The sequence below is a fragment of the Bombina bombina genome, chromosome 6, assembly GCF_027579735.1.
Source record: "Bombina bombina isolate aBomBom1 chromosome 6, aBomBom1.pri, whole genome shotgun sequence".
Taxonomy (NCBI): domain Eukaryota; kingdom Metazoa; phylum Chordata; class Amphibia; order Anura; family Bombinatoridae; genus Bombina; species Bombina bombina.
This window is the reverse complement of record NC_069504.1, coordinates 331499584-331525412: the sequence shown is the minus strand read 5'-3', so window position 1 is coordinate 331525412 and position 25829 is coordinate 331499584. Positions and strand designations below refer to the sequence as shown.

The following is a 25829-nucleotide window of genomic DNA, read 5'->3' as shown; positions in this document are numbered from 1 at the left end:
TATTTTTAGAAAAATGTTTCTAACAGATGCCACCACACGGGACTTATGGCAGACAGTCCCTAAGGTGGAGAGAAGAGTTTCTACTCTAGCTAAGCGTACCACTATCCCTGTCGAGGACAGTTGTGCTTTTTTAGATCCAATGGATAAAAAATTAGAGGGTTACCTTAGGAAAATGTTTATTTAACAAAGTTTTTTATCCTGCATCCCTTTGCATGCATTGCCTTTGTCACTGCTGCTGCAGCGTTCTGGTTGGAGTCTCTGGATGAGGCTTTACAGGTAGCGACTCCATTGGATGAATACTTGACAAGCTTAGAGCACTTAAGCTAGCCAATTCCTTGTTTCTGATGCCTTGTTTTTATTGACTAAACCAACGGCTAAGAATTCTGTTTCTACTATGCTGGCGTGCACAGCGCTATGGCTTATATTATGGTCAGCTGTCGTGACTTTACTAAATAAGCTACTTAACTTCCCTTCAAGGGGCAGACCCTATTCGGCCCTGGTTTGAAGGAGATTATTGCTAATACCACTGGAGGAAAAGGTAATGCCCTTCCTCAGGACAGGTCCAAATCAAGGGACAAAAAGTCTAATTTTCGTGCCTTTCGAAACTTCAAGGCAAGCGTGGCATCAATTTCCTCTAAGGCAAATCAAGAGGGAACTTTTGCTCAGTCCAAGACGGTCTGGTGACAACCGGACCTGGAACAAAGATAAGCAGGCCAAGCAGCCTGCGGCTGCCTCTAAGACAGCATGTAGAACGGCTCCCTATCCGGTAACGGATCCTGTAGGGGGCAGACTTTCATTTTTCGCCCAGGCGTGAGCGAGAGAGAGAGGCCCAGGATCCCTGGGCATTGGAAATTATATCCAAGAGATATCTTCTGGATTTCAAAACTTTTCCCCCCAAAAAAAGGGGAGATTTCACCTTTCACAATTATCTGCAATCCGGATAAAGAAAGAGGCATTCTTACACGGTGTAAGAGACCCATCCAGTTCCAGGGGAGGAACAGGGATAGAATTTTTACTCAAATCTGTTTGTTGTTCCCAAGGAGAGGGAACCTTCAGCTCTATTTTGGATCTAAAGATCTTAAACAAATTTCTTAGAATTCCATCATTTAAGTTGGAAACTATTCGTACCATCTTAACTATGATCCAGGAGAGTCAATAGAGGACTACAGTGGATTTGAAGGATGCTTATCCTCACATTACGATGCATAAAGATCACCATCGTTTTTCATGTTTGCCTTTCTAGACAGGCATTACCAGTTTGTAGCTCTTTCCCTTGGGTTAACTACAGCCCCAAGAATCTTTATGGAGGTTCTGGGGTCGCTTTGGCGGTCCTTCGGCCTGCGGGGCATAGAAATGGCCCCTTATTTAGACGACATCCTGATACAGGCGTCAAACATCCAAGTTGCCAAGTCTCATACGGACGTAGTACTGGCATTTCTGAGATCGCATGGGTGGAAAGTGAACAAGGAAAGAGTTCTCTATCCCCAATCTCAAGGGTTTCCCTCCTAGGGATTCTGATAGATTTTGTAGAAATGAAAATTTACCTGACGGAGTCCAGGTTGTCAAAGTTTCTAAATTTCTGCCGTGTTCTTCATTCCATCCGCGCCCTTTGGTGGCTCAGTACATGAATGTAATCGACTTAATGGTAGCGGCAAGGGACATAGTTCGTTTGCACGCCTACATTTCAGACCGCTGCAACTATGCATGCTTAGTCAGAGGAACGGGGATTACACAGATTTGTTCTCCTGTTAAATCTGGACCAAGAGATCAGAGATTCTCTTCTCTGGTGACTATCTCGGGTCCATCTGTCCAAGGGTATGACCTTCCGCAGGTCAGATGGGACAATTGTTGACAGATGCCAGCCTTTTAGGTCAGACTTTTTATCCGGGGGAGTGGGAATCCCTCCGGAGGTGTTTGCACAGGAGAGTGCTTTTGCGTTTTTTGGCAGCGCCTGCGTGGCCACGCAGGACCTGGTATGCAGATCTGGTGGACATGTCATCCTTTCCACCACGGTCTCTGCTTCTGAGTCAGGACCCTCTACCTCAGGGTCCTTTCAACCGTCTAAATATAACTAATCTGAGTTGGACTGCCTGGAGACTGAACGTTTGATGTTATCAAAGCATGGCTTCTCCGAGTCAGTCATTGATACCTTAATGCAGGCATGAAAGCCTGTGTCTAGGAAAATTTAACATAGATATGGTGTAAATATCTTATTGTTATGAATCCAAGGGTTACTCATGGAGTAAAGTCTGGATTCCCAGGATATTATCTTTTCTCCAAGAAGATTTTGAGAAAGGGTTGTCAGCTAGTTCCTTAAAAGGACAGATTTCTACTGTCTATTCTTTTGCACAAGCGTCTGGCAGGTGTTCTAGACGTTCAGGCTTTTGGTTAGAACCAAGCCTGTGTTTAAAACTGTTGCTCCGCCATGGAGCTTAAACCTGGTTCTTAAGGTTCTTCATGGAGTTCCGTTTGAACCTTTTTCATTCCATAGATATCAAACTTTTTATCTTGGAAAGTTCCTTCTTGGTAGCTATTTCCTCGGCTCGTAGTTATCTGCGTTACAATATGATTCTCATTATCTGGTCCTCCGTACAGATAAGGTAGTCCTGCGTACTAACCTGGGTTTTTACCTAAGGTGGTATCTAACAAGAATATCACTCAAGAGATTGTTGTTCCGTTCTTGTATCCTAATCCTTCTTCAATGCAGGAACGTCTATTACACAATTTGGACGTGGCTCGTACTTTAAAGTTTTACTTACAAGCTACTACAGATTTTCATCAAACATTCATCCTGTTTGTTGTCTATTCTGGACAGAGGAGAGGTCAAAGGACTTCAGCAACCTCTCTGTCTTTTTGGTTAAAAAGCATAATTCATTTAGCTTATGAGACTGCTGGACAGCAGCCTTTCTTAAGGGATTACAGCTCATTCTACTAGAGCTGTGATTTTCACTTGGGCCTTTTTAGAAGGAGGCTTCTGTTGAACAAATTTACGAGACGGAATCTTGGTCTGCGCTTCATACTTTTTCAAAATTTAACAAATTTGATACTTGCTTCTTCGGAGGCTATTTTTGGGAGAAAGGGTCTTTTACAGGCAGTGGTCACTTCCGTTTAAGTACCTGCCTTGTCCCTCCCATCATCCGTGTACTTTAGCTTTGGTATTGGTATCCCATAAGTAATGGATGATCCGTGGACTGGATACACTTAACAAGAGAAAACATAATTTATGCTTACCTGATAAATTTATTTCTCTTGTAGTGTATCCAGTCCACGGCCCGCCCTGTCCTTTTAAGGCAGGTCTAAATTTTAATTAAACTACAGTCACCACTGCACCCTATGGTTTCTCCTTTCTTGTCTTGTTTCGGTCGAATGACTGGATATGACATGTGAGGGGAGGAGCTATATAGCAGCTCTGCTTGGGTGATCCTCTTGCAACTTCCTGTTGGGAAGGAGAATATCCCATAAGTAATGGATGATCCGTGGAATGGATACACTACAAGAGAAATAAATTTATCAGGTAAGCATAAATTATGTTTTTTTTTTTTTTTTTGTGTGTGAGCTATTGTTGTTAACTGTTCTCCAATCGGAGCTTTAGCTGTGAGGTGCCATTTGGAGAACAATTCAAACCACTTAGAAAAATTATTTTTGAAGTGGCTGGCCAGAGCGGGTAATAAGTCCATCTAAAATATTGCTTAGATTTCTTACCTGATTTTAAAACATGTAAAGTTTACCATCACTTTAATTCTGTTGGTATACAGAATAGGTAGGCTCAGGAAAATGCTAGTCTGAAGCTCTATATGGCAGCAGTTTTGCAAAAATGCTTTGTATAATGTTATACAAAGTGCAGACACTGCTGCCATATCATATTCCTGACAAGTGGACACTAGCTAGGTATTCCCTTCAACAAAGAATATAATGGTAATGATAATAAAAGTACATTTTAAACTTTTTGAATTACTAGATCTGAATCATAAAAGAAAGTCTCATGTCCCTTTGAAAACTTATTTTACGTTAAAGCATTTTTCCCTGCCTTATTTTTCTATCAATCAAAATTTTTCACTGTTCTACTTTTAAGAAGGTTGAATTGCCTATAACCACCTTTTACTCTTGTAAATCTAAACTGAAAACTACTGTTGAAACTCAGCTCAAAATTGCATCAGTGCCCATTTAACATATGAATTGTGAACAGCCATAGTTATAATCAGTTTACTTAGCAATTTTTACAGTTCTGTTTATTTTTTTTTTCTATTAGTATTTGTCACCCATGTTGCATGTTTTTCTTTCTTTAAAATTTCAAGTACATACACACTGTTGGATTGTTGCAAACTTACAGATAAATGCTGATCTGTTATTTTTAATTATTTTTTTTCAGAACTGAACCTAAGATTATAGAAACAACCGGAGTTCATTTTCAGGTATTAAAAGTAGTTTAGATTAATTGTACCAAATTGATTTGTAGTCCTTTCTTGGTTTGTTTCAGTCATAGATTTTATAGCAAAATAACCGATCCCTGATATGTGTAAAGATCTCTTATGGTGTAACAGAATACAATACCAATGCATATAAATATAAAATATAAACCTTTTTAACCACAACATTTTTGTAATGATGATGAAATCTAGTATCACTATATTGTGCAAAAAAACAACTTAATTCAGAAAACTTAAAGGGACTGTGCTCTGTAAAATAGTTTTTCCCTTAAAGTGAAGGTCAATTTTCATGTGAAACTATTAAAAACAGGGGCACTTTCATTCATGAAAATTGACATAGCACCGTATTTTAAAAATACTTACATTGTTCTTCTGAAACGTCGGATCGCCGTTCTGAAATGATGCCCCGCCTGCTTCTTCCTGGTTTACCTTCCCAGCAATGACGAAACCGGCTTGCTCCAATCACGGCGTTGCCTCAGCCAATGATTACCCCTGGGGGGGAAGCCGTGATTGGAGGATGCCGGAATCGTTATTGCTGACGTATGAAGAGGCTTGCGACGGCTGGTGAAGCACTGAAGCAGCTTCAAGAAGAAAAGGGAAGTATATTTTAAAAAACGGCTGAAATGTCAATTTTCATGAATAAAAGTGCCCTTGTTATTAATAGTTTTTTTTAAAAAAAAAAAGTATAATATGTATGGGAGCACGCTTCTTTAGGTGTGTGTTATATGTGTGTATATATATATATATATGTATGTGTGTGTGTGTGTGTGTGTGTATGTATATGTATGTATATGTGTGTGTAAGCCACGAATGATCCGGCCTCGACTGAAGTGAGTTCTTCTTCAACCTCCTCGGGGGACGACAGTCCAACTCCAAACGAAGGAGGCGACGGAGCCAAAAACGAGCAAGGAAGTCAGGGACAGGGCATGCAACGGCGAACACGCCGAGTAAAGAAATAGGTAATGCTAACAATGTCATTAACATTTCAAGTTATGTACTTTCTGTTGCAGAACTTTCTGTTTTGTCTAAGGGACTTACTTACTGCCCTGTTGAGGAAGTGGATACTTTTCAACTACAACTAGATTTACATCGATTATACAGGACTATTAAATGGAAAGCTTTTTTGGGGGAATCAGAGCCTATTATTGATACTGGCTCTCAAATGGACAAATGTATTTTGGATCCATCTACATTTGGTTTATATGTTAAAAGTCAATTTACCCTACTGTTTATAATCACTCTGTTGACACATTTATTAACGTAATCAATAGGGAATTTGATATTTTGGTTAATAGGTCCTCTCATTTGGATGTAAAACATAACTTAACCATTGCTGAAAAGGCTGCCCTTGAAAATGTAAAACATAATCCTGATGTTACTATCAAAGGGGCTGAGAAGGGCGGAGCAATTGTCGTTATGGATACATCCAAATATAAAGGTGAAATTCTAAGACAATTAGGTGATCAAAGGGTTTATAAGGAACTTGACAGTGATCCTTTGCTTGGGTTTATGACTAGAGTTAGGGAGATTCTTAAAACGGCTGTTGATGATGAAATTATCAATGAGAAAATGTTTGACTATTTATTTAAACAGAATCCGAAAACACCTAATTTCTATGTATTACCTAAAATACATAAGGATCTTTGTGATCCACCTGGTAGGCCTATAGTGGCTTCTATTGATTCCCTATTTAGCCCGATCTCTAAATTTTTTGAATTTTTTTTTACTCCACTTGTAAGACAGGGTCGGTCCTTTTTAAAAGACAATGGTGATTTTTTTGAGTAAAATCAGAAATTTAACTGACCTACCAGATGACATTATTTTGGCAACTTGGGATGTAAGCAGTTTGTACACTATTATTCCCCATGCTGATGGTCTAAACAGTGCCTGGTCTTCTCTGGTGCGGTCAGGAAAATATTCTGATAGACAAATTAATTTATTTACGGAATGATTAGAACTAGTTCTAACTCATAATTATTTCTCTTTTGACGACAATTTTTTTTCTGCAGTTACGGGGCACCTCAATGGGTTCAAATGTTGCTCCTGCCTACCCCTGCCTCTATATGGATCATTTACAGGAACAAGTTGTGTACATTGATCCTGAGTTTCATAAGTGTTTGGCTTGGTGGCGGTATATAGATGATCTATTTATCATTTGGCAGGGCGACATTGAATCCATTGAGGGGCTCCGTTTAAGAATAGAAATCAAGGTGCCAGCGGTGAAATTCACTGCTAATTATCATACTAAGAGTGTTGCATTCCTGGACACTGTGGTAATGCGAGCAGGCAATCATTTTGAAACAGACATTTTTAGAAAATCTACTGATAAAAATACTTTATTGTCCCGTCAAAGCCATCACCCGCCTAGGGTTTCTCCTGTTAAGTGTAGTCAGTCCACGGGTCATCCATTACTTATGGGATTATATCTCCTCCCTAACAGGAAGTGCAAGAGGATCACCCAAGCAGAGCTGCTATATAGCTCCTCCCCTCTACGTCATACCCAGTCATTCTCTTGCACCTAACTAATAGATAGGACGTGTGAGAGGACTGTGGTTGTTAAACTTGGTTTTTATTTCTTCAATCAAAAGTTTGTTATTTTAAACGGCACCGGAGTGTGTTGTTTGTTCTCAGGCAGCATTAGAAGAAGAATCTACCTGAGTTTATCTATGATCTTAGCGGTCGTAACTAAGATCCACTTGCTGTTCTCGGCCATTCTGAGGAGTGAGGTAACTTCAGAACAGGGGATAGCAGGCAGGGCTCACCTGCAAGGAGGTATGTTGCAGTATATTATTTTCTAAGGAATGGAATTGACTGAGAAATACTGCTAATACCGATGTAATGTAAGTGCAGCCTTAAATGCAGTAGTAGCGACTGGTATCAGGCTGATATGTATGTATGTATACTCTGAGGTATTTCTGGGGAATGGAATTTCACTAAGAAAATACTGTCTATATTTAAGTAATATTTGAGCCTGCACTGCAGTGAAAGCGACTAGCAGCAGGCTTATTAATAACATTTCATAATTTTCATTTTTAAAACGTTTACTTGCATGTTAATCATTTTTTCTGAGGTACTTGGTGATAAAACTTTATGGGCAGGATTTTTACCACATTGCTGTCGTTTGTTTCTGAATAAAAACAGTTTACTGAGCTTCCCCACTGTTGTAATTTGAGTGGGAGGGGCCTATTTTAGCGCTTTATTGCGCAGTAAAAATTTAGTCACAGTCTTCCTATTTCTTCCTCCATGATCCAGGACGTCTCTACAGAGCTCAGGGGTCTCCAAAACTAGTTTTGAGGGAGGTAATCACTCACAGCAGACCTGTGATAGTGTGTTTTGACTGTGATAAAAACGTTAATATTAAATTGTTATCCGTTTTTGGGTATTAAGGGGTTAATCATCCATTTGCTGGTGGGTGCAATCCTTTGCTAACTTAATACATTTACTGTGAAAAATTGGTTGCTATAACTATTTTGGTTCATTGTTATTTCAACTGTGACAGTTTTTTTGTGCTTCTTAAAGGCACAGTAGTGTTTTTTATATTGCTTGTAAATTTATTTAGAAAAGTATTTCCAAGCTTGCTAGTCTCATTGCTAGTTTGTTTAAACATGTCTGACACAGATGAATCTCTTTGTTCACTATGTTTAAAGGCCAATGTGGAGCCCAATAGAAATTTGTGTACTAATTGCATTGATGCTACTTTAAATAAAAGCCAATCTGTAAAGAAATTATCACCAGACAACGAGGGGGAAGTTATGCCGACTAACTCTCCTCACGTGTCAGTACCTTCGCCTCCCGCTCAGGAGGTGCGTGATATTGTGGCGCCAAGTACATCAGGGCGGTCCATACAAATCACTTTGCAAGACATGGCTAATGTTATGACTGAAGTACTATCTAAATTGCCAGAATTTAGGGGTAAACGCGATCACTCTGGGGTAAGAACAGAGTGCGCTGATAATAATAGAGCCATGTCTGATACTGCGTCACAATTTTCAGAACATGAGGACGGAGAGCTTCATTCTGTGGGTGACGGATCTGATCCAAGTAAACTGGACTCAGACATTTCAAATTTTAAATTTAAGCTTGAGAACCTCCGTGTATTACTAGGGGAGGTATTAGCGGCTCTGAATGATTGTAACACGGTTGCAATTCCAGAGAAAGTATGTAGGCTGGATAAATATTTTGCGGTACCGGTGCCGCTGATGTTTTTCCTATACCTAAAAGGCTTACAGAAATTGTTAACAAGGAGTGGGATAGACCCGGTGTGCCTTTTTCACCCCCTCCTATATTTAGAAAAATGTTTCCAATAGACGCCACCACACGGGACTTATGGCAGACGGTCCCTAAGGTGGAGGGAGCAGTTTCTACTCTGGCTAAGCGCACCACTATCCCGGTGGAGGATAGCTGTGCTTTTTCAGATCCAATGGATAAAAAGTTAGAGGGTTACCTTAAGAAAATGTTTGTTCAGCAAGGTTTTATATTACAACCCCTTGCATGCATTGCGCCTGTCACGGCTGCGGCGGCATTCTGGTTTGAGTCTCTGGAAGAGACCCTTAGCACAGCTCCATTGGATGAGATTATAGACAAGCTTAAAGTCCTTAAGCTAGCTAATTCATTTATTTCTGATGCCGTAGTACACTTAACTAAACTTACGGCTAAGAACTCCGGATTCGCCATTCAAGCGCGTAGAGCGCTGTGGCTTAAATCCTGGTCAGCTGATGTGACATCTAAATTGCTTAACATTCCTTTCAAAGGGCAGACATTATTCGGGCCCGGTTTGAAAGAAATTATCGCTGACATTACTGGAGGTAAGGGCCATGCCCTGCCTCAAGACAGGGCCAAACCAAGGGCTAAACAGTCTAATTTTCGTGCCTTTCGTAACTTCAAGGCAGGAGCAGCATCAACTTCCTCCGCTCCAAGACAGGAAGGAACTGTTGCTCGCTACAGACAGGGCTGGAAACCTAACCAGTCCTGGAACAAGGGCAAGCAGGCCAGAAAACCTGCTGCTGCCCCTAAGACAGCATGAAGTGAGGGCCCCCGATCCGGAAACGGATCTAGTGGGGGGCAGACTTTCTCTCTTCGCCCAGGCTTGGGCAAGAGATGTCCAGGATCCCTGGGCGTTAGAGATCATATCTCAGGGATATCTTCTGGACTTCAAAGCTTCTCCTCCACAAGGGAGATTTCATCTTTCAAGGTTATCAGCAAACCAGATAAAGAAAGAGGCGTTTCTACGCTGTGTACAAGACCTCTTACTAATGGGAGTGATCCACCCAGTTCCACGGTCGGAACACGGACAAGGGTTTTATTCAAATCTGTTTGTGGTTCCCAAAAAAGAGGGAACCTTCAGACCAATCTTGGACTTAAAGATCCTAAACAAATTCCTAAGAGTTCCATCGTTCAAAATGGAAACTATTCGGACCATCTTACCTATGATCCAAGAGGGTCAGTACATGACCACAGTGGATTTAAAGGATGCCTACCTTCACATACCGATTCACAAGGATCATTACCGGTATCTAAGGTTTGCCTTCCTAAACAGGCATTACCAGTTTGTAGCTCTTCCCTTCGGGTTAGCTACAGCTCCAAGAATCTTTACAAAGGTTCTGGGCTCTCTTCTGGCGGTACTAAGACCGCGAGGAATAGCGGTAGCTCTGTACCTAGACGACATTCTGATACAAGCGTCAAGTTTCCGAACTGCCAAGTCTCATACAGAGTTGGTTCTGGCATTTCTAAGGTCGCATGGGTGGAAGGTGAACGTAGAAAAGAGTTCTCTATTGCCACTCACAAGAGTTCCCTTCTTAGGGACTCTTATAGATTCTGTAGAAATGAAAATTTACCTGACAGAGGACAGGTTATCAAAACTTCTAAATGCTTGCCGTGTCCTTCATTCCATTCAACACCCGTCAGTGGCTCAATGCATGGAGGTAATCGGCTTAATGGTAGCGGCAATGGACATAGTACCTTTTGCACGCCTGCATCTCAGACCGCTGCAATTGTGCATGCTAAGTCAGTGGAATGGGGATTACTCAGATTTGTCCCCTATGCTAAATCTGGATCAAGAGACCAGAGATTCTCTTCTATGGTGGCTTTCTCGGCCACATCTGTCCAGGGGGATGCCCTTCCGCAGGCCAGATTGGACGATTGTAACAACAGACGCCGGCCTTCTAGGTTGGGGCGCAGTCTGGAATTCCCTGAAGGCTCAGGGATCATGGACTCAGGAGGAGAGACTCCTTCCAATAAACATTCTGGAATTAAGAGCAGTTTTCAATGCTCTTCTGGCTTGGCCTCAGTTAGCAACTCTGAGGTTCATCAGGTTTCAGTCGGACAACATCACGACTGTGGCTTACATCAACCATCAGGGAGGGACAAGGAGTTCCCTAGCGATGATGGAAGTCTCAAAGATAATTCGCTGGGCAGAGTCTCACTCTTGCCACCTGTCAGCGATCCACATCCCAGGCGTGGAGAACTGGGAGGCGGATTTCCTAAGTCGCCAGACTTTTCATCCGGGGGAGTGGGAACTTCATCCGGAGGTGTTTGCCCAACTGCTTCATCATTGGGGCAAACCAGATCTGGATCTCATGGCGTCTCGCCAGAACGCCAAGCTTCCTTGTTACGGATCCAGGTCCAGGGACCCGGGAGCGGTACTGATAGATGCTCTGACAGCACCTTGGGTCTTCAACATGGCTTATGTGTTTCCACCCTTCCCGATGCTTCCTCGATTGATTGCCAGGATCAAACAGGAGAGAGCATCGATGATTCTAATAGCGCCTGCGTGGCCACGCAGGACCTGGTATGCAGATCTAGTGGACATGTCGTCCTGTCCACCATGGTCTCTGCCTCTGAGACAGGACCTCCTGATTCAGGGTCCTTTCAAACATCCAAATCTAATTTCTCTGAGGCTGACTGCATGGAGATTGAACGCTTGATTCTATCAAAGCGGGGATTCTCGGAGTCAGTGATTGATACCTTAATACAGGCTAGGAAACCTGTTACCAGGAAAATTTACCATAAAATATGGCGTAAATACTTATATTGGTGCGAATCCAAGAGTTACTCATGGAGTAAGGTTAGGATTCCTAGGATATTGTCTTTTCTACAAGAAGGTTTAGAAAAGGGTTTATCTGCTAGTTCGTTAAAGGGACAGATCTCAGCTCTGTCTATCCTTTTACACAAACGTCTGTCAGAAGTTCCAGACGTTCAGGCTTTTTGTCAGGCTTTGGCTAGGATTAAGCCTGTGTTTAAGACTGTTGCTCCGCCGTGGCGCTTAAACTTAGTTCTTAACGTTCTGCAAGGTGTTCCGTTTGAACCCCTTCATTCCATTGATATCAAGCTGTTATCTTGGAAAGTTCTGTTTTTAATGGCTATTTCCTCGGCTCGAAGAGTCTCTGAGTTATCGGCCTTACATTGTGATTCTCCTTATCTGATTTTTCATTCAGACAAGGTAGTTCTGCGTACTAAACCTGGGTTCTTACCTAAGGTAGTCACTAACAAGAATATCAATCAAGAGATTGTTGTTCCATCATTGTGCCTTAACCCTTCTTCAAAGAAGGAACGACTTCTGCACAATCTGGACGTCGTCCGTGCCCTGAAATTTTATTTGCAGGCAACTAAGGAATTTCGTCAAACTTCTTCCCTGTTTGTCGTTTATTCTGGACAGAGGAGAGGTCAAAAAGCTTCGGCTACCTCTCTCTCTTTTTGGCTTCGTGGCATAATACGTTTAGCCGATGAGACTGCTGGACAGCAGCCTCCTGAAAGGATTACAGCTCATTCTACTAGAGCTGTGGCTTCCACTTGGGCCTTTAAGAATGAGGCCTCTGTTGAACAGATTTGCAAGGCTGCAACTTGGTCTTCACTTCACACTTTTTCAAAATTTTACAAATTTGACACTTTTGCTTCTTCGGAGGCTGTTTTTGGGAGAAAGGTTCTACAGGCAGTGGTTCCTTCCGTGTAAAGATCCTGCCTGTCCCTCCCGTCATCCGTGTACTTTTAGCTTTGGTATTGGTATCCCATAAGTAATGGATGACCCGTGGACTGACTACACTTAACAGGAGAAAATATAATTTATGCTTACCTGATAAATTCCTTTCTCCTGTAGTGTAGTCGGTCCACGGCCCGCCCTGTTTTTTACGGCAGGTCTAAATTTTAAATTAAACTCCAGTCACCGCTGCACCCTATAGTTTCTCCTTTCTCGTTTGGTTTCGGTCGAATGACTGGGTATGACGTAGAGGGGAGGAGCTATATAGCAGCTCTGCTTGGGTGATCCTCTTGCACTTCCTGTTAGGGAGGAGATATAATCCCATAAGTAATGGATGACCCGTGGACTGACTACACTACAGGAGAAAGGAATTTATCAGGTAAGCATAAAATATATTTTTTAAGAGTGTACCTAAATCACAATTTCTTAGAGTGAAGAGGATAGTCTCAGACCCCTTAACCAGTTCATTGCGCTTAGATGAGATGTGCTAGAGGTTTCAAGAAAGAGGTTATTCTTATGGGGAATTAGTCTATCGATCTTCAACCTAAGAATAATGGGGATGAGATTAAGAAATTGGCCTTTGTTTCTAACTTTAGTAACATCAGTGTTAAATTACATAAAGTAATTTGTAAGAATTGGTTTATGTTAAGGGATTCTATGCCTGAAATTGGGGAATTTAAGTTTCCACCTTTTTCTTCATTTAGAAAGGGTAATTCTATTGGTAAGCAATTAGTTAGGGCAAATGTTAAGCCCTTGAAGAATATACAAAAAGTCTTTCGACCTGTTGACAATGGAACTTTTCCCTGTCTTAATTGCTCTCATTGCAATAGTATCATTAAGGGAAATACTATAAGTCATCCCTATTCAGGTAAACCTTTTCATATTAAGGGCCATTTCACATGTAAATCATATGTGGTGTATGCTCTAAAATGTCCATGTGGACTATTATTCGTTGGTGAGACGACACAGTGTGTCAAGGAGCGCCTCACCCAACATAAGTCTACTATTAGGAACCCCAAAATGAGACACCTTCCTGTCCCCTATCATTTTTTTGGAAAAATTTGTTTGGAATTGAGTGTCTGCCCAATTTCTTTTACATATATATATATACACACACACAGTCCAGAGTACACACCCGCCATGGTGTATCCGGAAGAAAGCAGGCAACACAGGAAGTTTGAACAGCAAGCCTTTTAATCCAACAAAGGTTAAACAGGAGGGCCTTAACCCATAACGTTTCGATCTACACTTAAACCTTTTTCAAATGGAGCCCATCTCCAAAAGACGTGGAACCGCTCCCACCATCCCATAAAGAGATTGGCGTAGCAAGGGGCAAATGTGTGTGTGTATATGTGTGTGTATATATATATATATATATATATATATATATATATATATATATATATATATATATATATAATCTGGATAAGGATAAGCACTCACTGGATTTAAATGCAACAACTATTTTATTCGGCAGTGACGTTTCGGGGCATTCACCCCTTCCTCAGACCAAGGAAGGAAGGGGTGAATGCCCCGAAACGTCACTGCCGAATAAAATAGTTGTTGCATTTAAATCCAGTAGCTGGAGTCTGTGTGTGTGTGTATATATATATATATGTATATATATATGTATATATATATGTATATATGTGTATATATATGTATGTATATATATATATATATATATATATATATGAGATATAAAAAGTCTACACATCCCTATTAAAATGTCAGGTTTCTGTGATGTAAAAAATGAGACGAAGATACCTCTACAGTGACCTATAAACTGTACAACTCAATTGAAAAACAAACTGAAATCTTTTAGGTAAAGGGAAATAAAAATAAAAAACTAAAATAATATGGTTGCATAAGTGTGAACACCCTTTTATAACTGGGGATGTAGTTGTGTTCAGAATTAAGCAATCACATTCAAAATCATGTTAAATAGGAGTCAGTACACACCTGTCATCATTTAAAGTGTCTCTAATTAACCCCAAATAAAGTTCAGCTGTTCTAGTAGGTAGGCAAAAGCCATGGTCCGCAGAGAGCTTCTAAAGCATCAGAGAGATCTCATTGTTAAAAGCTATCAGTCAGGAGAAGGGTACAAAAGAATTTCCAAAGCATTAGATATACAATGGAACACAGTGAAGACAGTCATCATCAAGTGAAGAAAATATGGCACAACAGTGACATTACCAAGAACTCGATGTCCCTCCAAAATTGATGAAAAGACGAGAAGAAAACTTGTCTGGGAGGCTGCCAAGAGGTCTACAGCAACTGTTCTGTCCATATATTCATATGTACATCTTTAAAGGGACATGAAACCCAAATTTTTTCTTTCATGATTTAGAAAGAGCACACAATTTTAAACAGTTTTCTAATTTACTTCTATTATTTATTTTGCTTCATTCTTTTGATATCCTTTGCTAAAATGCATATTTAGATAGGATTAGTAGCTGCTGATTGGTGACTGTACATAGTTGCCTCGTGTGATTGGCTCACCCATGTGCATTTTATTTCTTCAACAAGGGATATCTAAATTAAATTAAATAATAGAAGTAAATTGGAATGTTGTTTAAAATTACATTCTCTATCTCAATCAACAAAAAAAGTTTTGGGGTTTAATGTCCCTTTAAGTGCTATTTTAGTTTTTGTGCCCCCTCTAGTGTTATGTTTTATTATTGTATTCAATTTAATGTATATTTTCTGTTCTACCTCTGACCTTTTTGAGGTCACTTCCTGCCTCCATTTTAGTTTCACTTTGTGTGTGTAAATTAGTTTCACTTTGTGTGTGTAAAGTTTGCTAGAACTTTCTGCTAATAGCTTTGTAGAGGCAAATTCTTTTTACCTGGCAATTAGCAGTTCTGGAACTTCAGAATTCTTTATTTGCATAAATAAAGCTTTAAGGATTCACAAATCTCTTCTGTGGAATTTGTCTGAGTTAAGCTACTACTGGATTCTACTAATTGTAAGTAGATTGCATGTCTAAACTTTCTATCAGAAGGCAGTCATCTTGCAAACAGTAGATGAAAATAGAATAGCAACATTAAAGGAGCTGCAGGAATATCTGGCAAGTACTGGCTGTGTTGTACATGAAACAACAATCGCCCGTATTCTTCATATGTCTGGACTATGGGGTAGAGTGGGAAGACGGAAGCCTTTTCTTACAAAAAAAAAACATCCAAGCCCGGCTAAATTTTGCAAAAACACATCTGAAGTTTCCCAAAAGCATATTGCAAAAGGTGTTCTGGTCTGATGAAACCAAAGTTGAACTTTTTGGCCATAATTCCAAAAGATATGTTTGGCGCAAAAACAACATTGCATATCACCAAAAGAACACCATACCCACAGTGAAGCATGGTGGTGTCAGCATCATGCTTTGGGGCTGTTTTTCTTCAGCTGGAACTGGGGCCTTATTCAAGGTAGAGGGAATAATGAACAGTTCCAAATACCAGACAATATTGGCACAAAACCTTCAGGCTTCTGCTAGAAAGCTGAACATGAAGAGGAACTTCATCTTTCAGCATGACAACGACCCAAAGCATACATCCAAGTCAACAAAGGAATGGCTTCACCAGAAGAAGATTAAAGTTTTGGGAAAGCCCAGCCAGAGCCCAGACCTGAATCCAATTCAAAATCTGTGGGGTGATCTGAAGAGGCCTGTGCACAGGAGATGCCCTCGCATTTGCAAAGAAGAGTGGGCAAATCTTGCCAAGTCAAGATGTGCCATGCTGAAAAACTCATACCCAAAAAGACAGAGTGCTGTAATAAAATCAAAAGGTGCTTCAATAAAGTATTAGTTTAAGGGTGTTCACACTTATGCAGCCATATTATTATTGTTTTATTTTTTTTATTTCCCTTTACCTAAAAGATTTCAGTTTGTTTTTCAATTGAGTTGTAAACTCAATTGAATATATTATATTTTGTTCTTTGAACTACAACTCATTAAAAATGAGTTATGCTTGCTGGGAAAGCAGATTTTATTGTATCACTGTCCGTGTACACACACACACACACACACACACTTCTTTATATTAACTGTCTGTATATCAAAGCCCAGTACTTAGAGAACAATTGAATATTAACATTTTATTACTTCTCTCTGCCAAGTGTAATTTCTTCTTCGTGCTTTCAGTATAGGAAGTGATACCATGGGCAAAATCAGCTATTTCAAATGGCTATATAAAGGGAGATTAGCTAATTTAATACATGGACCACTGGAAACAAATGAAAGCAGATGAAAATGTAGGTAACACTGTCAATTTAAGCCTCATCTTAAAGGGACATCGCATTTTTGTTTTTCGTTATTCGGATAGAGCATACAATTTTAAACAACTTTCTAAATAACTTCCATTATCAAATTTGCTTTATTCTCTTTGAATTCTTTGTTGAAGGAGCAGCAGTGCACTGCTGGCAGCTAGATGAATACATTGATACATTGGGGGAACCAATGAGAAGAGATATATATGTGCAGCCACTGATCAACAGCTAAATCCCAGTAGTGCTCATAAGCTTACCTAGGTATGGTTTTCAACAAAGGATACCAAGAGAACAAATCAGATAATAGAAGTAAATTAGAATGCCGTTTAAAATTGTATGATTATTTTTTACTTTACTGTGACTTTAAAGCTGACCTAACTTTCCTTTACCTGTGGTACCATAGTTTTCAAATGATTCACTAATGGATGGGCTGCTTAAAGGGACATCAAACCCATAATGTTTCTTTCAGGATTCAGTTAGAGCATGCAGTTTTATTCAACTTTCCAGTTTACTACTTTTATTTAATTTGCTTAGTTCTCTTGGTATCCTTTGATTTGTGGCTGTGCATATGCACTTCTTGTCATTTGCTTACTGATGTGTTTAGCTAGGTCCCCGTAGTGCACTTCTGCTTCTATCAGTAGAATGAGGCAAAATTGATAACAGAAATTAATTGGAAAGTTGTTAAAAAATGTTTGCTCTATCTGAATCATAAAAGAAACATTCTTGGTATCATGTTCCTTACCTGATACAATTTTGAGAACATGTTTTGCATTCTTTCTGCCCAAAACAGCACAGCAAGTGAGTGGGCCTGTGTCCAAACTCAGATTGGCATGAAAATTAAATTGAATGTCAAGTTTCTCTCCTTTGAAAGTAGGTCTTAATTGCTTGTTAGTATAGTAATCAAACCGCCACTTTATTTTTTTTAAAAAAATGTAAAATAAATATTATATTTATATTACCAATCTTCGTCCGTTTTATGGACCAGCTCCTCCCACCCGCAACTTCCTGATTTTTATTCAGTCTTACGTATACAGCGGTCCCACCCGCTGTTTACATAGAGTCAATGCGCGCTCCCGGCTATGAGAACGACCGCACATGCGTTAAACGCTGATGCAGATGTCTAGCAACATAGCATTCAATGAATGAATACATTCATACAGTACAGCAGCATTACATTGATACTTACCTAGCGCTCCAAAAGTTGTTGAATAAATTACTAAGTCCAACAAATGTTAAATAGCGCATGCGCGAAATGTGCACGCGCGTCATATCATTGTTAGAACAGCTTTCTTACGCAAGCGCAATACAGACGCATGATGTTAACAAAAGGGGTTTGGTCCCCCCGGGGGGGATTCAATTATTGGTTGACAAGATCAAGCCTACAATGTCAATCAATAATCCAAGATGGCGGGTGGAGGATAAAAAGTACGATCGCAACAATATAAACCAAAAATAATCGGTAATTACAAATTTATTAAAAAAATGATGAATTAAAGTGCAGGTATTTTAACTTCAATTTTAATGCTGTATTTACAATGCAGACAGAGTTTACATTCACTTTAAGTATTTATTTTTTCTTCCCAATGGTCCCTTTTACCTGCTGGAGTGTATTAAATTGGTTATAACATATTTCCTTATGGAATATCACTCCTGGCCAGCAGGAGGAGGCAAAGAGCACCACAGTTAAACTGCTAAGTATCACTCCCTTACCCACAACCCCCAGTCATTCTCTTTGCCTTCTGTGTATGGAAGAGGTGAAGTTTAGGTGTCTGAAGAAATATTTTGATTTCATCTACAAGCAAGTTTTGGGGTATAGCCATATTCCACGTCATTCCTTGCAGTCGGGTAGTGGTGGCTTTAAAGCAGTTAGGAACTTGTAAAGTGTTACTTACTGTGTTTTCCTAACAATTGCTGCCCTAGTTTAGAAAGACAGAGTTGGCTACTCTGTTCTTTCTTTTTCAAAGGTCTCTGTGAAGAACTGTGTCTTCTCATACCTTGTAACTGTCTACATGCCGGACAGCGGAGCAGGTAACTGCTTTTTCTTCCTGTTGGGGAGACCATGCACTTAAATTACAAGACACTGTTTTTTTTTTTTATTGGGAAATAGATAATCCTGGGTATGGGTTACACTGGGGCATGAAGCATGTGTGAGACTAACATTTAAACTCTTTTAGAAAGAATGGGTACAATGTTTTTATTAGGCTTTATTTTCGGACACATATTTACTTGATAAAACAATACAAGTTTAAACCGAAAGTAAGGCTGACTTTTCTATTTCAGCAGCTTATTCATTTCCCCTTTGCTTTAAAATAAAACGATGCAACATTTTAAACTGTCCAGTTTAAAAAAAACGGTTATTTCTGGTACTCAGTGTACCAGGAAGCTATTTTAAGTGTCTCTCTGTGTTGCAACAGTAATTTGAGCTCTGCAGTTGCAGTCACATGACCGGCTTTACTTCATAACGTTTCTGAGGAAAAAGTGTTTTTTCTCCATTTCTGGGTGATCCTGTCTTAATTGGTAGCGGTAAGGCACCTCAGTAATTGAGGTGTGGGGTTGCCTGAGGTGTATTTTAGAAGTGTATTTGATGTTTATTAAATGTTTTTTCTTAACTTTACTCACATAATTTAGCTGGGGATCGATCCTAATTTGGGATAACATTTAAAGTGTATTTTTTCCTTAGCTTATTTTAATTGAATATTAAAATCTTTGAAACTTATCTGTACGAGTCAATTACTGTTTCACAACATGTCTGATATGGAGCAAGAGCCTGCTCTCACGAATTAATGCTTATTATGTTTAGATGAACAAATTGCAGCTCCTATGCAATTTTGTTCTTCATGTGTCAAGAAAACCTTGCAAAATAAAGGTACATTTCTTTCATGTAATTGGCAAGAGTCCATGAGCTAGTGACGTATGGGATATACAATCCTACCAGGAGGGGCAAAGTTTCCCAAACCTCAAAATGCCTATAAATACACCCTCACCACACCCACAATTTAATTTTACAAACTTTGCCTCCTATGGGGGTGGTGAAGTAAGTTTGTGCTGATATTTCTACGTTGATATGCGCTTCTCAGCATTTTGAAGCCCGATTTCTCTCAGAGAACAGTGAATGTCAGAGGGATGTGAAGGGAGTATCACCTATTGAATGCAATGGTTTTCCTCACGGGAGATCTATTTCATAGGTTGTCTGTTATTGGTTGTAGAGATTCATCTCCTACCTCCCTCTTCAGATCGATGATATACTCTCATATTCCATTACCTCTACTAATAACTGTTTCTGTACTGGTTTGGCTATCTGCTATATGTGGATGGGTGTCTTTCAGTAAGTATGTTTTTATTACTTAAGACACCCTCTGCTATGGTTTGGCACTTAATGCATTAATATAAAGTTCTTAAATATATGTATTGTACTTACATAAACCTGTCTCATGGCAAATATATTGCCTTTTGCAGACTGTCAGTTTCATATTTGGGGAAAAACATATTTAGGAAATATTTTTCTTACCTGGGGTTTAGTCTTTTTTTCAAATTGACTGTTTTTTTCTTTCAATTTCGCGGGCAAAATTAGGCCAGCAAGGGCGCAAAATGCCAAAGTTTATTGCGTCATTCTTGGTGCGAGAATTTTTTTGTTGCGAAGGTACGTCCGACGACGCAAATTCGTCTTTTCTTAGTTGACGCCGATTTCCTTGCACAGGGTTGCGTCGTCAATGACGCGTGTGTCATTTCCAGATGTTGTTAACGCCATAAAATTTTCAGTTACGTTGTGCGTCATACTTGGCGCCAAATATTTTTTTTATTTAAAACCCCATTCCTATATGCCTTTTGCCTTTTTTCTATGTCAGAGGGCTATGCTGTTTGCATTTTTTTCCCCGTTCCATATAAGGACATTGATAATTTTGCTTTATATGTTGTTTTTTCTCTTACATTTGCAAGATGTCTCAATCTGATCCTGTCACAGAAATCACTGTTGTAACCATGCTGCCTGTTAACAGTTCTACCAAAGCTCAGTGCATCTGTTGTAAACTTGTGGAGATTATATCTCCAGCTGTGGTTTGTAATAGTTGTCATGATAAACTTTTACATGCAGATAATGTGTCCATCAGTAATAGTGCATTGCCTGTTGATGTTCCTTCAACATCTAATGTACAAGATATACCTGTGAATTTAAAAGAATTTATTGCTGATTCTATTCAGAAGGCTTTGTCTTCCATGCCGCCTTCTAATAAATGTAAAAGGTCTTTTAAAACTTCTCATTCAGTTGATGAAATTTCAAATGACCGACAACATACTGAATTATCCTCTCCTGATGAGGATCTTTCTGATTCAGAAGATCCTTCCTCAGATATTGATACTGACAAATCTACTTATTTATTTAAAATGGAGTATATTCATTCTTTGTTAAAAGAAGTGTTGATTACATTGGATATTGAGGAAACTAGTCCTCTTGATATTAAAACTAGTAAACGATTAAATTCTGTTTATAAACCTCCTGTGGTTACTCCAGAGGTTTTTCCAGTTCCTGATGCTATTTCTGATATGATTTCTAAGGAATGGAATAGGCCTGATACTACTTTTATTCCTTCTTCAAGGTTTAAAAAATTGTATCCTTTGCCAGCAGTTAGATTGGAGTTTTGGGAAAATATCCCCAAAGTTGATGGGACTATCTCTACTCTTGCTAAACGTACTACTATTCCTATGGAAGATAGTACTTCTTTTAAAGATCCTTTTTAATAGGAAACTTAAATCTTATCTAAGGAAAGCCTTTTTGTATTCGGGTCATCTTCTCAGGCCTGCAATTTCATGGGCTGATGTTGCAGCTGCATCAACTTTTTGGTTGGAAATTTTAGCGCAAAAAGAATTGGATTCCGATTTGTCTAGCATTGTTCGCTTGCTTCAATATGCTAATCATTTTATTTGTGATGCCATTTTTTATATCATTAAAATTGATGTTAAATCTATGTCTTCTAGCTATTTTAGCTAGAAGAGCTTTGTGGCTTAAATCTTTGAATGCTGACATGACTTCTAAGTCTAGATTGCTATGTCTTTCTTTCCAAGGTAATAAGTTATTTGGTTCTCAGATGGATTCAATTATTTCAACTGTTACTGGAGAGAAGGGAGTTTTTTTGCCTCAGGATAAAAGACCTAAGGGTAAATCTAAAGCTTCTAACCGTTTTCGTTCCTTTCGACAAAATAAGGAATAGAAACCTAATCCTTCCCCCAAGGAATCTGTTTCCAAATGGAAACCTTCTTCAAATTGGAATAAATCCAAGCCATTTAAGAAACCAAAGTCAGCCCCCAAGTCCGCATGATTAAGATTTTTCAAGGATGTTTGGATAAATTCTGTCCAAAATCAATAGATTCTGAGTATTGTCTCTCAGGGGTACCGAATAGCATTCAGAGTAAGACCTCCTGTGAGAAGATATTTTCTCACGCATCCCATCAAATCCAGTAAAGGCTCAGGCTTTCCTGAAGTGTGTTTCAGACCTGGAGTTTTCAGGGGTAATCATGCCAGTTCCGTTTCAGGAACAGGGTCTGGGGTTTTATTCAACTTTCAAAAATGGTGACTCTAAGGACTTTTCTGCCTTTTGTTCAGCAAGGACATTATATGTCCACAATAGACCTGCAGGATGCATATCTTCATATTCCAATTCATCCAGATCATTATCAGTTTCTGAGATTCTCTTTTCTAGACAAGCATTATCAATTTGTTGCTCTTCCTTTTGGCCTAGCGACAGCTCCAAGAATCTATTCAAAGGTTCTCAGTGCCCTGCTCTCTGTAATCAGAGAGCGGGGTATTGCGGTGTTTCCTTATTTGGACAATATTTTGGTACTAGCTCAGTCTTTACGTTCTGCAGAATCTCACTCAGAATCTCATCAACTAATGTTGTTTCTTCGAAAACATGGTTGGAGGATCAATTTACAAAAAGTTCTTTGATTCCTCAGACAAGGGTCATCTTTTTAGGTTTCCAGATAGATTCAGTGTCCATGACTCTGTCCCTAACAGACGAGACGTTTAAAATTGGTTGCAGCCTATAGGAACTTTCAGTCTGTCATTCCCTTCAGTAGCTATGTGCATGGAAGTTTTAGGTCTCATAACTGCAGCATCAGACGCGATCCCCTTTGCTCGTTTTAACATGAGATTTCTTTAGATTTGTATGCTGAACCAATGGATTGTATATAGTGTATGCTGAACCAATGGTGCAGGGATTATACAAGGATATCACAATTAATATCCTTAAATCCCAATGTTCGACTATCTCTGACTTGGTGGTTAGATCACCATCGTATAGTTCAAGGGGCCTCTTTTGTTCGTCCAACCTGGACTGTGATCACAACAGATGTAAGTATTTCAGGTTGGGGAGCTGTCTGAGGATCTCTGACAGAACAAGGGGTTTGATTACCAATCAATATTTTGGAACTCTGTGGGATTTTCAGGGCTCTTCAGATTTGGCCTCTGTTGAAGAGAGAACCGTTCATTTGTTTTCAGACAGACAATATCACAACTGTGGCATATGTCAATCATCAGGGTGGGACTCACAGTCCCCAAGCTATGGAAGAAGTATCCCGGATACTTGCTTGCGCAGAATCCAGCTCCTGTCTAATTTCTGCGGTTCATATACCAGGTATAGACAATTGGGAGGCGGATTATCTCAGCCTTCAGACTTTACAACAGGGGGAGTGGTCCCTCCACCCAGATGTGTTTCCTCAGGTTGTTCAGATGTGTGGGGTCTTCCAGAAATAGATCTGATGGCTTCTCATCTAAACAAGAAACTTCCCAGGTATCTGTCCAGGTCCAGGGATCCTCAGGCGGAAGCAGTGGATGCGTTGACACTTCCTTGGTGTTATCAACCTGCTTATATTTTCCCGCCTCTAGTAGTAGTTCTTCCAAGAGTGATCTCCAAAATCATTATGGAGCAATAGTTTGTGTTGCTGGTGGCTCCAGCATTGCCTCACAGGTTTTGGTATGCGGATCTTGTTCGGATATCCAGTTGCGAACCTTGGCCACTTCCATTAAGGCCGGACCTTCTGTCTCAAGGTCCGTTTTTCCATCAGGATCTCAAATCATAAAATTTGAAGGTATGGAAAGTGAACGTTTAGTGCTTAGTCATTAAGTTTTTTCTGACTCAGTGATTAATACTATGTTACAGGCTCGTAAATCTGTTTCGAGAAAGATTTATTATCGAGTTTGGAAGATTTATATTTCATTGTGCTAGTCTCATAAATTCTCTTTGCATTCTTTCAGAATTCCTAGAATTTTACAGTTTCTTCAGGATGGTTTTGATAAGGGTTTGTCTGCGAGTTCCTTGAAGGGACAAATCTCTGTTTCTGTTTTATTTCACAGAATGATTGCTAAACTTCCTGATATTCACTGTTTTGTACAGGCTTTGGTTCATATCAAGCCTGTCATTAAATCAATCTCTCCTCCTTGGAGTCTTAATTTGGTTTTGAAGGCTTTACAGGCTCCTCATTTTGAGCCTATGCATTCTTTGGACATTAACTACTTTCTTGGAAAGTGTTGTTCCTTTTGGCCATCTCTTCTGCTAGAAGAGTTTCTGAATTATCTGCTCTTTCTTTTGAATCTCCTTTTCTGATTTTTCATCAGGATAAGGCGGTTTTTAGGTAAATTGTTACCTAAGGTTGTGAATTCTAACAACATTAATAGAGACATTGTTGTCCCTTCCTTGTGTCCTAATCCTAAGAATTCTTTGGAGAGATTTCAGGAAGACTTCTAGTCTATTTGTTATCTTTTCTGGTTCTAGGAAAGGTCAGAAGGCTTCTGCTGTTTCCTTGGCTTCGTGGTTAAAGCTTTTGATTCATCAAGCTTATTTGGAGTCGGGTCAAGCCCCGCCTCAGAGAATCACAGCTCATTCTACTAGATCAGTCTTCACTTCATGGGCTTTTAAGAATGAAGCTTCAGTTGATAAGATTTGCAAAGCAGCAACTTGGTCTTCTTTGCAAACATTTACTAAATTCTACCGTTTTGATGTATTTGCTTCTTTAGAAGCAGTTTTTGGTAGAAAAGTTCTTCAGGCAGCTGTTTCAGTTTGATTCTTCTGCTTATGTTTTAAGTTTTTCTGTTCATTTCTGAGAATAAACTTATATTTTGGTTTGTGGATTCATTTTTTTCCAGCGGAAAATGGCTGTTTTTATTTTTATCCCTCCCTCTCTAGTGACTCTTGCGTGGAGTTCCACATTTTGGGTATTGCTATCCCATACGTCACTAGCTCATGGAGTCTTGGCAATTGCATGAAAGAAAACATAATTTATGTAAGAACTTACCTTTATAAATTAATTTCTTTCATATTGGCAAGAGTCCATGAGGCCCACCCTTTTTTATGGTGGTTATGATTTTTTTTGTATAAAGCACAATTATTTCCAAATTCCTTTGTTGATGCTTTTTACTCCTTTTTTTTATCACCCCACTTCTTGGCTATTCGTTAAACTGAATTGTGGGTATGGTGAGGGGTGTATTTATAGGCATTTTGAGGTTTGGGAAACTTTGCCCCTCCTGGTAGGATTGTATATCCCATACGTCACTAGCTCATGGACTCTTGCCAATATGAAAGAAATTAATTTATCAGGTAAGTTCTTACATAAATTGTTTTTTTGCACCTAATGTCTCTCAGGATGTTGCTGTTAAAATAACTCGGCTTTCTCCTGCTACGTCCCAAGCTTCAATGGCTTGCATGCAGTGCCCTGCGGTTCCTCTATAACTCCTAGTTGAGTTTATTTAAAAGCAGAAATTGCTGCCCATGTATCTTCAGCATTATCTGCGGCATTGAATATTACACTGCTTCTGACCACATAATTCGTTTGTTTGGCCTAAAATCGTTATAAATAAAATTAACGATTTGGACTGGAGCTCCATTGACAGTACTGTGTCCTATTGCATATGCACTTTCAGTTTTTTAATACCTTGAGTAATTTTAACCACCGGTGGTTTTGTGATCATCTTAGTTTTGTCAATTATTTTTTCTTTGTGTTTGTGTATTTATTCTCTATTCATTAAATAATATATATTGCAACATTTTATTAATTATTATTTCTCCAACATAGGTGTGTCCGGTCCACGGCGTCATCCTTACTTGTGGGATATTCTCTTCCCCAACAGGAAATGGCAAAGAGCCCAGCAAAGCTGGTCACATGATCCCTCCTAGGCTCCGCCT

At 39.5% G+C, this 25829-nt stretch overlaps 1 protein-coding gene across 1 annotated transcript in view; it reads left to right on the top strand.

The window, feature by feature from the left end:
- Window positions 1-25829, top strand: part of WASHC4 (WASH complex subunit 4) — a 293185-nt gene that overhangs the window by 10554 nt on the left and 256802 nt on the right. The window contains exon 3 of the mRNA XM_053716956.1: window positions 4370-4412. Coding sequence (XP_053572931.1) covers window positions 4370-4412 — 43 coding nt within the window. The remainder of the gene's footprint in view (window positions 1-4369; window positions 4413-25829) is intronic.